The 13,688-nt window shown below is 35.6% G+C and overlaps 1 protein-coding gene across 14 annotated transcripts in view; it reads right to left on the reverse strand.

The window, feature by feature from the left end:
• heph (polypyrimidine tract-binding protein 1 heph) overlaps nucleotides 1–13,688 on the reverse strand; it is a 1,355,684-nt gene that overhangs the window by 100,091 nt on the left and 1,241,905 nt on the right. For 12 of the 14 annotated variants that reach the window (XM_067137384.2, XM_067137386.2, XM_067137376.2 and 9 more), the window contains one exon: nucleotides 2,294–2,471. In XM_067137384.2, the coding sequence (XP_066993485.1) occupies nucleotides 2,294–2,471 (178 nt within the window). The remainder of the gene's footprint in view (nucleotides 1–2,293; nucleotides 2,472–13,688) is intronic. The other 2 variants (XM_067137387.2, XM_067137377.2) reach the window with 1 other exon arrangement.

Raw genomic sequence — 13,688 nt, forward strand, 5'->3', positions numbered from 1 at the left:
TAGTCAATGCATGACTATAGATGTTTGTATTATTAAATGCTCCTTTATTAAAGAAGCGCATGGAAAATATAGCAGGAAAGTACCAAGTTGACAAAAGTCAATTACCGCAGCTAATGCTATAGGGAAGTAAGTCGACAAAAGTCGACTTCCGCAGCGAAAGAGTTAAAAAAATAATACACAGTGTTAAACAAAGAATGACATGTTTCGTTCTACAAGAACATCCTTAGGATTAGGATATTCTTATGTATAATAAATTTCTTGAAATTTACACATGGCCTTCGCCAGTCGAGACAATCTTTTTAGATTATCAATTATCCCTAAAAATAACTTCTTACAAGAACCTCTGTCATTCAATTCCATACGTTATTTGGTCATATCATTAGCTTGAATTTCTACCTAATACACAAAATACATTTCCCAAAAATCATTGACATGCATTACTCAATAACACATAAAATACATTATAACAGAATGAAGGCAAATAACCTTCTCTCCCCTCTCCAATAGATAGAAGGAAGGATTCACAACACTCCCCTCGCTCCGCCCCTGCTTCCTCTCCCCTATCTGCAAAAAAGTATGATATTTTACCGCATAACATGAAGAAAGAAATAACCTTCTTCCCCTACCCAATGGATGGACGGAGAGATGCACAACACTCCCCTGGCTCCTCCCCTGCTTCCCTACCCTCTCCGTAGAACATTGTGCTGCGCCCACGAGGCTTTTCGCTGGCCTCTGCATAACCGCAATCCGGAAACGGTGTTTGTAAACAATGGACAACACTTGGGCAGATTAGATAACTACAGAAGTATTTCATTAAGTTAATACAATGATGGTCGAATACTAATACAATCATTTTTTGTTAATACTTGTTCATATTTTCACTAACCTCTCAATCATCGGCAAGTTTACACTACGTAAACAATACTGTGCATATATATGCATGATTTCAGTGATTTGATCGAGTCTGAGGAGGTTCTTGTACAACGAAATATGCCATTCTTTCCTTAATAGTGTGGTTTTTTTAACGTATGTTATAGTGTTATAATTTATATTGAAATTGAGTGTTTGACAGACTGGAAAGTTTTAAGTTTGCAGTATGTGTAATGACATGGGCATCTTCATTTTTAATCCTCTTAAACACAGAACTGGGATTCAATGCTGTGGTAAGCATAAATCTTTACCAAATATGCTATATAGCCAGCCTGAGGAAGATAATTATCACTTGCTCCCCCTTCAAGTTACCATAAAACAGTGAATAATAGTCAACCCTTGTTACAGTGCCATTGTCTGTTCCATAATAACTTGTGGCATAAAGCGAGGGTGGCAATAAAATAACATTTCAATATTTAGAGCACCATAATTAAATTGTAGAACTGTTTATAACTTATATATGCTTAATGTATAATGATACAAAAAATCCATGGAACATTATAACATATCATTTACCCTATATTAACTATTAAAACACATCATATAAAATTAACAGCATGTCAACTTACGTTTGCAGAAGGAGTCTGTGATAGATGACTGTTTCACCATATTTTCACTTATTTTAACTGCATCTGTGACAGCAATAAGATGATTTATGGGAGAACAATCACTTTCATATTTCTACAACTGTTTCCCTCTCAACACCAATGAAAAATAATTAGCTATCGTCTCACGACTTCATTTTAGAAAACACTGCAGTATGTTCACAAACTTCACATTTTTCTTTAAAGGCCACCTTATCTCTCTTCATTCCGCTTAACATGCTCTACTACACTTATGGCACTCTATTGTACTATAAGCTGTGTGAAGTGTGGAATGTGTAAAACCTTAGCCACAAGACTGTAAAATTGGAAGGGGTGATTTTATGGCATTGTTTGCAAGATTAAAGTTCCTTCCCACCCAGTTGCCTAGACCATCAGCTACCTGACTTCAAAAGGGTTTTCACTGTCTTGTAGCTAGAAATTTCTGAAAGTGTAGAAATCCAGCCCTGGTGGTCAAGACAACTATTCTGTCACATCTACCACAATAACAACTGTATTGCCACATTTATAACAATTCCAGGAATGCAAGAAGTTACAGTATTGTAAATACATGAAGGTGTGAATTGACACATTATTTTGTGCATATTTTTTTATGTTCATTATTCACTGACCTAAATGAATTGGCACTGTAATAAGGTTGGCATTACAACAAGGGTTGACTGCAGTAATAATAATAATAATAATAATAATAATAATAATAATAATAATAATAATAATAATAATAATAAACAACAATAACAGCAAGTAGAGAATTTCCTTACAGAACTCACCCCCTAGAGCAAGGGTGGCAGCATCCAAACCAGGATCACCAGTTGGCAGGTTGGGATTGGTGTAGTCACGGCTCTTGTCATTGTTGTACTTCACATTAAGGCTTGTCAGCTTTGAGTACTCGATACGCAGAGTACAGCAAGAGTTGTAGATATTCTGACCATCCAATGACTGAAACACATGAAGGAAGAAGTGTAGGCAAATTTTCACAAATCAAATGAATCGCTCATTAGGGAAAAGCCCTTATGTACATATTTACTAATTTTCCAGGCGAGTGTATAAAAGCGAATGGATTGAAACATATAAGAGGAATTATTTAAAACTGTTTCCATTATTTGCTTTCCACAAATAACACTAGCAGTTTAAGTGGTAAAGAAACTATATTTTAAGTAAAAATGTGTCCTTTCATGACATACAATGCTGCTACATCATTCAAAACCAGTTTAGCTTCCAGAAATCACTTTGAAATTAAGCAAGAATAAAGAAGAGAATGATATAGGCCTACATATTTTTCAGAACATTAGATCGCAATCTAAATATCGTCCTCTACCACACCACAGGATTCTGTAGTAGGCTGTTGACCAAAATGATTCTAGAGGCATCTTTCTACCCAAGTATATGTATATTGTAGCAAATTTTTAAATTTCATGCATCTGTTTTATATTAGTAGAAATTCTAGCCACATCAATTTGGCAATGGGACGATATTATGAGCAGCTTTCTCCAATGAAACCCCATATACTGGGCCACTGATCATGTTTCACACCACAGTACCAGGCTCAGGTACACCGTATTCGATATGAAAATAAAGTGTAACAAGGAAGGAGACTGTCTGATTCTTAGGTAAGACTGCTTGTGACTGAACTAAAAATGCATTCCTTTTGTAATGTTGCACCCATACATCAAAATACCTTGATTTGTTAAGTTTATCATTAAAAAGTTTAGGCCCAGTTTAGCCCGCATGGTGGCCATGATCGTTAAGTCCTTGAAGTCTAAACGGTCTAACATAGAGGTTAGCTGGTTTGAGTCCCATTGGTCGAAAAATTTTCACCATCAGAATGTTGGCCGGTAGGGTAGGGTGGTGGTATAAAAGTTATAATCACTAGATTGCAAGCCAAAAGCATGGATTAAATTCCAATCCTCTCCGCAGTGTTCATACGGAGTGAGGGCATATGATGCTGTTGATAGTGATTCATCCGTCGGATGGGAACGTTAAGCCTTGAGCAGACCCCTTGGTGCTATTCGACAGGAGTAGGTTACGTGCCGGCACCAGGTTTCACCCTCTCCCTTCCTAGCATCATATATCAAGCCATTCATTTCATCTCATTAACTCCTCTGATGAGCTTGACATCAGGAAGGGCATCTGGTCATAAAAACCCACAACGACAGATTCATCTCATCTCACCTCACCTCATGCCTGACCCTGTAGAGAAACGGGACAAGGGTTGGACAAACAACAATACGCCCAGTTTCATCAACTGATGATAATACTTATGAAGTTGTTCAATCATTTTAACATTCAAATTAACAAAAAATGTGTTTCATCAACAAATGTTAACATTAACATTTTTTAAAACCATTAGCCACTCCCCGGTGTCAAATGTTTAACATTATCTCGCTAACTGTCTGTTCCATGAATCATGGTTTGGGAACTGAATTGCTGTATTTAGATATTTTTAACAACTTTTCCTGATAGAAGAGGGTTTCATAATGTAATGATTTTGAAAACATGACAGATGTAAAATTTCTACAAAGACACAAATTTATCAAAACCAGCTGTTGGTAAGGCAGTTGATGACATTTCAATCACCACTAGTCTGCATTTAGGGTAGTCACCCAGGTGACAGATTCCCTACCTGTTTTTTACCTTGTCTTTTCTTAAATAACTACAATGAATTTGGAAATTTATTGAACGTCTCCCTTGGTAAATTATTCCAATCCCTAACTCCTCTTCCTTTAAATGAATAATGCCCCAATTCGTCGTCCTGAATTCCAATCTTATCTTCATATTGCGATTTTCCTACTTTTAAAAACCACCACTCGAACTTATTCATCTACTAATGTAGTTCCTCGCCATCTCTCCAGCGAAAGCTCTGAACATACTACTTAGGTGAGCATCTAGTCACCTTTTTCCAGAGTTTTCCCAGCCTAACTTTGCACCATTTTTGCAACCCTACTCTTTTGTCAGAAATCACCCAGAGCAAATTGAGCCGCTTTTCTTTAGATTTTTTCCAGTTCTTGAATCAAGTAATCCTGGTGAGGGTCACATACACTGGAACCATATTCTAGTTGGGGTCTTACCAGAGATTTGAATGCCCCCTCCTTTACATCCTTACTACAATCCCTAATACCCACATAACCATGTGCAGAGATCTGTACCCTTTATTTACAATACTGTTTGTGTGGTTACCCTTATATTAACACCTAGGAGCTTACAGTGATCCCCATAAGGAATTCTCACCCCATTAACAAAGTAATTAAACCTGAGAGGACTTTTCCTAATAGTGAAACTTACAAACCTGACTTTTAACCCTATTTATCATCATACTAGTGCCTGCTGTCCATCTCATAACACTGTAGATATCTTTCTGCAGTTGCTCACAATCTTGTAACTTATTTCTCTACTAGCTGATGTACCCGTGCTTCGCTACGGGATTCTCAGAAAGACTGACTTGGTGGTTTTCCTAACTGAATTCAAGATAGGTCATTACAAAAACGTTAGTAGAAATATAGCGATTGAAAGCAATGTAATCATATAAAATACTCAATCAAATGAAAAAAAAAAAGAAAAAAAAGGAAAAAAAAAACAACAACGCACACTTTCTCACTTTCAACGAACAGTACTACGGTATTACATGTAATAAATATCATTTTTGGTCCGTATTGATTGTATTTGATTGAAATAATAACATCAAGTTATTTATTAGACCACCTAATCAATACAAAATCGACTTGGATGATTTACATAAATTTGTTAGCTAATAGTGGTACATGTTTCGCCTTCCCTGAAGGCATCATCAGCCATAGTCTTAACCTTAAATTAAAAATAAGCGTCTAAATAACATGTAGTAATGAAATGAATTTTAAAATCTTGAAGAGATTTGAAGTAAAATAACATTAAAAATAACAATGATGGTTTGAAAATACAATGTGATGAGATATAATAGTGGAAGTATTAACAAAATTAACATTAGAAGGCTGCTAAAATAAGTACAATGGATAAATTAACAGATTGTTATACAACAAGTAGTAAGATTGCATAAAAGTAAAGTTGATAGTCTGGCGGTTATAATTAGACGATGGCGAAAAATCGTATATAATCAAAGTAAAGAAGAGAGAATAAAAGTCAAATTTAGTCGAGAGATCCGAAGTTAATCATGATCTTGAAGATAAAAGACGAAAGTCAGATGCATATGGTGAAGTTGTAGAACACGTTGAGGATATGAAGTTGGTGAATAGAAGTTGAAGAACAGTTTCAAATAGGATCACTATGGACCATCTCAAAATTTGAAGTGATGTTCAAATGTTGTAAATTGTGAGTTTGTAGATATTCTAGTTGAAAAAGCATATAAAAGTGGAATCTGTAAAAGGAAGCAAGAAACGTAGAGTTAATTGTGTGAAAAGATATTTGAAAAATATTGACGTAGAATCGTGTGCACTTACCATTTGACGGTGACAAAGATAGCTTGTAACATTATGAGTTAGAAGTATTTGCAACAGTAGACTTCTTGCTACGTGTGTTATAAATGAAGTTTTGTGCTGGAGGGGGATCTGTTTGCGTTGACGTAACTATTGGAGGAGGGCTGCTATTGGTGGGAGGGAAGGAAGAGAGTGTATTACTGCGCGTGTTGTAACGGTGTAAGGCTATTGGAGGGAGCGATGTTACGGTGGGTGTGGCTATGGGTTTATTGGTTGTATTTGAATTAGAGGTACTAGCGGCGGGGGGAAGGGAGGGGGGTATATTAGCTGTAGGGGAGGTGGGAACTCTAACTGATGTGAGGTTGAAGATTTTTAAGAATTTGTTGGTGAGGGAAGTTGATTCTCGTAATAAAATAAGAATCTGTTCATACAAGGGGCTTTTTTTATCAATAGTGTCATTTAGATTCTTATCTTTATTAAAATGTTGGTCGAGGAAAATAAATAAGGTTTCATATTCTGTCATGAGTTTGCTTTTATCGACTCTTTTTAGGATATGGAGGTCTTATTCTATTGTAGTGAATTTATGCCCGGTGTCCCTCATATGGTTGGCCATTGCGGAGAATTTGTTGTGTCTTTGGGCATTGTAATGCTCGGCGTATCTGGTAGAGAAGAAGAAATCTCTACTAAATTTACAATTATATAGGACTCATTTGACCATCTCTCAGAAATTAGACCCACTTGAATGGAGCTCATTTTTAAGGTACACTGACCTCCAACTATCTTACGTATTAGACAAGAAACAGAAAACCCTAAATCATAAATTACTTTGTCTTCAAGAAAACAAATGTAAAACTCCTGACCAAAATACAAACAACAAAGTGTCCCCTTCCCATTTGAGTAACATTCCCACTACAATCAACGTATCTAATGCAACCTTCTCTAACCAAGAATTAAATCTATTAGATAAAGGCATCAAACATAATTGGTCTAATCACAAAAAGGCAGAAGACATCATCACTACCATCGCTGAAACCGAAACTAATATCGATAAACAAATCCCAATTGATAAACAGAATGACGTACGATATGAAATAAAAAAGAAACTCCCAACTTTGATTAATGAGATAACATCTAATAATAACTACAACGTCTCGAAACAAATTCTAAACCTGAAATCCAAAATCCATAACAACAACGTAGTAATTACAAAAGCAGATAAGGGCAACACCATAGTAATAATGAACAAACAAGATTACATCAATAAAACTGAAACTTTTTTTTCAGACAATACCTATACCTTAATTAACAAAGATCCAACAAACAAAATACAGCGTAACTTAAAGAACCTTCTTAAAAATTCGAACTTCATTTTAAATGATCATGATTATCAGAAATGAACTGTAATGAACCCAAAATTACCTACAGTCAGATCACTGGACAAAATTCATAATAATGATGTCCCCATTCGGCCTATAATTAATAGTATCAATAGTCCTACCTATAAAACCTCTCAATTCCTACACAAATTCCTAAACACTTCAAATTTCACAACTCCAACCCCATAAAGAACTCGATCGAATTTTGTAATTCCCTAAATAAGTTCAGTCTACAACCAAACCACGTTTTATGTTCTTTTGACATCACCAACATGTATACTAATATCCCTATCAACAATACTATTAACATCATAAAAAACAATCTGTTGAAACAAAGCACATTGAGTAAAATCGAAATTGATGAATGGTTAAAATTACTTAATTTCATTTTAGAAAACAACTATTTTACCTTCAATAAGAAAATTTACAAACAAGAAGGTCTAGCGATGGGAGACCCGTTATCTGGTATACTAGCCGATATATACTTAGATACTCTCGAACATAGTAAGATTATTAATAACATCAACGGACTCTGTCTTTGGCATCGCTATGTTGATGATACCATAGCTATCATTGATAAACAAATCAACAACAGCAATTACATACTATCATTTCTCAACAACTTAGATAATAATATTAAATTCACTAAAGAAGATGAGTTCAATAACTCTTTGAACTTCTTAGATATCAAAATCACACGAGCATTGAACAAATTCGACTTCCAAATATACAGAAAACCCACCTTTTCTCCAACAACCATAAAAAATGATTCTTTACATCCCAACTCACATAAAAAAGCCACTTATCACAGTTTAATATATAGAGCATTAAAGATCCCTATGTCCTCTATTAATTTAAAGAAAGAATTACTATTCATCAAGGAAATAGCTAAATTCAATGGATTTAACACGAGTATGATTGATAAAATCATCAATAAAACCAAACTGAAACTAGCTACCAATTTAACTCCATTGAAACCCGTCAAACCAAAATACGCTAAATTCACGTTCACTAACCATAGCATTTACCCGATAACCAATTCATTAATGAAGCACAAAATAAAAATAGCCTACACAACAAAAAACACTAATCGTAATTTATTCTTCAATCACAACTCTATTAACATCACAGACAATAGTTACTCTGGATCAGGAATATACAGATTGAAATGATCTACATGTAATTTTTCTTATGTTGGCCAAACTGGCCGCAGCTTCTCTACCATATACGCCGAGCATTACAATGCCCAAAGACACAACAAATTCTCCGCAATGGCCAACCATATGAGGGACACCGGGCATAAATTCACCACAATAGAACAAGACCTCCATATCCTAAAAAGAGTCGATAAAAGCAAACTCATGACAGAATATGAAACCTTATTTATTTTCCTCGACCAACATTTTAATAAAGATAAGAATCTAAATGACACTATTGATAAAAAAAAAAGCCCCTTGTATGAACAGATTCTTATTTTATTACGAGAATCAACTTCCCTCACCAACAAATTCTTAATATGAAACCTTATTTATTTTCCTCGACCAACATTTTAATAAAGATAAGAATCTAAATGACACTATTGATAAAAAAAAAGCCCCTTGTATGAACAGATTCTTATTTTATTACGAGAATCAACTTCCCTCACCAACAAATTCTTAAAAATCTTCAACCTCACATCAATTAGAGTTCCCACCTCCCCTACAGCTAATATACCCCCCTCCCTTCCCCCCCGCCGCTAGTACCTCTAATTCAAATACAACCAATAAACCCATAGCCACACCCACCGTAACATCGCTCCCTCCAATAGCCTTACACCGTTACAACACGCGCAGTAATACACTCTCTTCCTTCCCTCCCACCAATAGCAGCCCCCCTACAATAGTTACGTCAACGCAAACAGATCCCCCTCCAGCACAAAACTTCAGTTATAACACACGTAGCAAGAAGTCTAATGTTGCAAATACTTCTAACTCATAATGTTACAAGCTATCTTTGTCACCGTCAAATGGTAAGTGCACACGATTCTACGTCAATATTTTTCAAATATCTTTTTACACAATTAACTCTACGTTTCTTGCTTCCTTTTACAGATTCCACTTTTATATGCTTTTTCAACTAGAATATCTACAAACTCACAATTTACAACATTTGAACATCACTTCAAATTTTGAGATGGTCCATAGTGATCCTATTTGAAACTGTTCTTCAACTTCTATTCACCAACTTCATATCCTCAACGTGTTCTACAACTTCACCATATGCATCTGACTTTCGTCTTTTATCTTCAAGATCATGATTAACTTCGGATCTCTCGACTAAATTTGACTTTTATTCTCTCTTCTTTACTTTGATTATATACGATTTTTCGCCATCGTCTAATTATAACCGCCAGACTATCAACTTTACTTTTATGCAATCTTACTACTTGTTGTATAACAATCTGTTAATTTATCCATTGTACTTATTTTAGCAGCCTTCTAATGTTAATTTTGTTAATACTTCCACTATTATATCTCATCACATTGTATTTTCAAACCATCATTGTTATTTTTAATGTTATTTTACTTCAAATCTCTTCAAGATTTTAAAATTCATTTCATTACTACATGTTATTTAGACGCTTATTTTTAATTTAAGGTTAAGACTATGGCTGATGATGCCTTCAGGGAAGGCGAAACATGTACCACTATTAGCTAACAAATTTATGTAAATCATCCAAGTCGATTTTGTATTGATTAGGTGGTCTAATAAATAACTTAATGTTATTATTTCAATCAGTACTACGGTGCCGATCTAAGAGTCCGAAGTTCCAGAGCTGGAATAACCAGGTCGCAAAATGCCGTGAACACTCCTCTGTCATTATTCCGTTAAATAAGCACACTACTCATTCCAATCAGTGCCTCAGAGTAGGGATAGAATAGCTCGAATGCTACGATGAACCAGTGTGTAACGTACCAGTAATATCAGAAAATGTATGAACCAGGGGAATGGCATGCTAAAGAAGAAAGTTATCTAACTTTCCAGCTACTTTCCGCCAATATACAGGCAGGCTGTTACACTCGGTACGACCAGGCGAGTTGACCGTGTGGTTAGGGACGCACAGCTGTGAGCTTACATCCGGGAGATAGTGGATTCGAATCCCACTGCCGGCATCCCTGAAGATGGTATTCCGTAGTTTCCCATTTCCACACCAGTCACACCAGGCTGTATCTTAATTAAAGCCAAAGCTGCTTCCTTCACACCCCTATTCCTTTCCTATCCCATCGTCGCCATAAGACCTATCCATGTTGGTGCGACGTGAAGCAAATTTAAAAAACCTCGGTACGCTGCAGTAATCCTTTCTATCGGGGTTGAGTGGAAACAGAAGAGAAAAAGCACATCACAACAAATAATGTTCAATGTAATGTTATTGCTGATCAAGTTTATGAGCTTTCTATATTGCAGGCCTTCACGTTAGTTTTCTTTCGACTATGTGATATTAGGGCGTCTTACAAAATTATTTATATCGCAGACTGTAATTCCTTATTCTCAGACTTTACATATTGATTTTCACTCAATTCTGTTTACCCATTTTCTCGTGACTCTGCGCTGATATGGACTTAGTAACAAAAATCCAAATTCATGAACATCTCTGTGATTATATGCGGTACGGTAACAATGTATAAGATATAAGTGATCGTAAATTAAATAACTTCTTACATAACTACTACTGACATACGACATAACTAATGTTAGTTATGTAGTATTTATCGATACGACCACTAATAACAATAATAACTTATTTGAGAATTACATTTCAGGCCTTCCCCTAAACTACTATTTCACTCAGTGTGAATAAAATTATTGATGGCCTAGATTATAGCGACTTATTCCCCGACTTTGTATACCAATTTCCGTGAAGATACGACCACTAATAACAAATATTTGAGAATAAAATTTCAGGCCTTCCCCTAACCTACCATTTCACTCAGCGTGAATAAAATAATTTGTAGCCCAGATTGTAGTGGTTCATCACCCGACTTTACATACCGATTTTCATTAAATCCTCTTCAGCCGTTTTCTTGTGATATATAGATGCATACATACATACATATATACAGACAGAAATTACGGAAAAGTAAAAAATGCATTTCCTTGTTACTTTGGACATGACCGATACAGAAATACCATTCTTTTCAAATTCTGAGCAATGTACAGACAAAACTCTTATTTAATATATACAGATACAGTATAACACCATCTGCAAACACAGTCCATTTGACCTCTCGGATCTAGGATACCTGCTATATCTTCCTGCAATCCTACAAGTTGAGCTTCAGAGGAATAACCTTCCCTAAACATGAACTGCCTTCTATTGAACCAGTTATTAATTTTACAAACATCTATATATACATATATATAAAAAATAAGAGTTTTGTCTATACATTACTCAGCATTTAAAAAGAATGGTATATCTGTATCGATCGTGTCCACAGTAACAAGAAACTGCACTTCTTCCTTTTCCGTAATTTCTGTATGTCTGTCTGTCTGTCTGTCTAGGTATGTATGTATGTATGTATGTATGTATATGCACCACAAGAAAACGGGTAAAGAAAATTTAATGAAAATTGGTATGTAAAATCTGGGAAAAAGCCACTACAATCTAGGCTATAAATCATTAAGTTCATGCTGAGCAAAACAGTAGTTTAGGGGAAGGCCTAAAAGTTAATTCTCAAATATTTGTGTTATTAATGGTCCTATCGATATATACTGCAGAATAATGTTATGTAGAATTAAATTTCAGATCATTTGTCTTAAATATTTTCACCGTACCGGCTATGATAACAGAGATATTAATGAATTTTGTATTTTTGTTGCTAAGTCCATATCAACGCCAGGTCACGAGAAAATGGGTAAACAGAATTTAATGAAAATCGGTATGTAGAGTTGGGGAATAAGAAACTACAGTCTAAGCTATAAACAATTGTATTCACCATGGATGAAATGGTAGTTTAGGGGAAGGCACCTAAAATTTAGTTCTTAAATACCTGTTATTGGTCCTAATCGAAAAGTACTACATAACAGAATTTATAGAGAATACAATTTCCAATCATTTATGTTTTATACAGTTTTACCATACCGACTATGATAAGTGGTATTTGAGAGTCGGAAGAAAACTAAATGTGAAGGCCTACAATATCGAAAGCTCATAAAACTGATCAACAATAACATTACGTTGACCATTGTTTGTTGTGATGTTCTTTGTCTCTAAGGCTGCCACTTATCTCCGATAAATGGGATTACTGCTGCGAACCAAGAATAACAGCCTACCTGAATACTGGCAGGAAATAGCAAGGGAGTTAGATAACTTTCCTCTCTAGCATATCGTCGCCACTCTGGCAAACTAGCGAAAGTGACAAACTGGGGAATCTGTAGTTCTGAAGTTTTGGTCTAGATTTTATTATTTATATATTGTCTACCCTCTGACAAAGTCTCACATCTGCAGCTCGTTCTGTATGGCTAACACATAAAACCAATCATTAAATATAAAAATTGATTTTACATGAGTAATCACAACTTCTTTCAGCTCTCCTAACATTTGGACAATTTGCAGATTCGTTAGTTTGCCAGAGTAGGGACGATATCATTCCTCTGGTTTAAACATTTTCTGATACTGCTGGTACGTAACACGCTGGTTCATCAGAGTATTCCAGCTATTCGATCCCCACCCTGATGCGCTGATTGAATTCATCAGTGTGCACATGTTGTATGTTGGGTATTCAGCCCGAAGGCCGATCTGATCCTCTACAGCTCCACCAACAGCTGTCATAGATAGCCTAGGTGTCACTGAAGAGGCATACTAGGGAAATGAGGAGTGAGGTAGTTTGCCGTTGCTTTCCTCACTAAGCCAGAAGTTGCTATAACATATCAGTCTGCCAAGCCCACTGAAATGCATGTACCAACTGACCCTATGAGCGATATTTTCACGCCACTGGCTACATAAGGAACGGTATTACTAGAATCGCTCGTACCTCAGCCACTTTCATATTGTCAAAGCCAAGGATGAGACAGAGAGGACAATGAAAAATAACAAATTTATTCTAGCCTACACCAAAAGACAAAGTGCACTGTAAACACTACATCCCACCAGCAAAGACAAGAGAGTGCACAATTAACAGAATAATGGCAGAGGTTCACTTATGACCTGGTCTAGAATTACAATTTTGGCCTATTCCGAATTATAGCTACACAATTCACTAAATAACTCAAAATTCAACCCTGAAATGAGACTTTTCTTAAGAAAAGTTTCTTCCTCTTCAGATTTATTAATTTCTACATTCATTTTATTCCAAATTAGCAGCCAAGGGGGGATTTCTCCTCTTGCTTGACGGAAA

This window comes from Anabrus simplex, chromosome 1 (genome assembly GCF_040414725.1).
Source record: "Anabrus simplex isolate iqAnaSimp1 chromosome 1, ASM4041472v1, whole genome shotgun sequence".
NCBI lineage: Eukaryota > Metazoa > Arthropoda > Insecta > Orthoptera > Tettigoniidae > Anabrus > Anabrus simplex.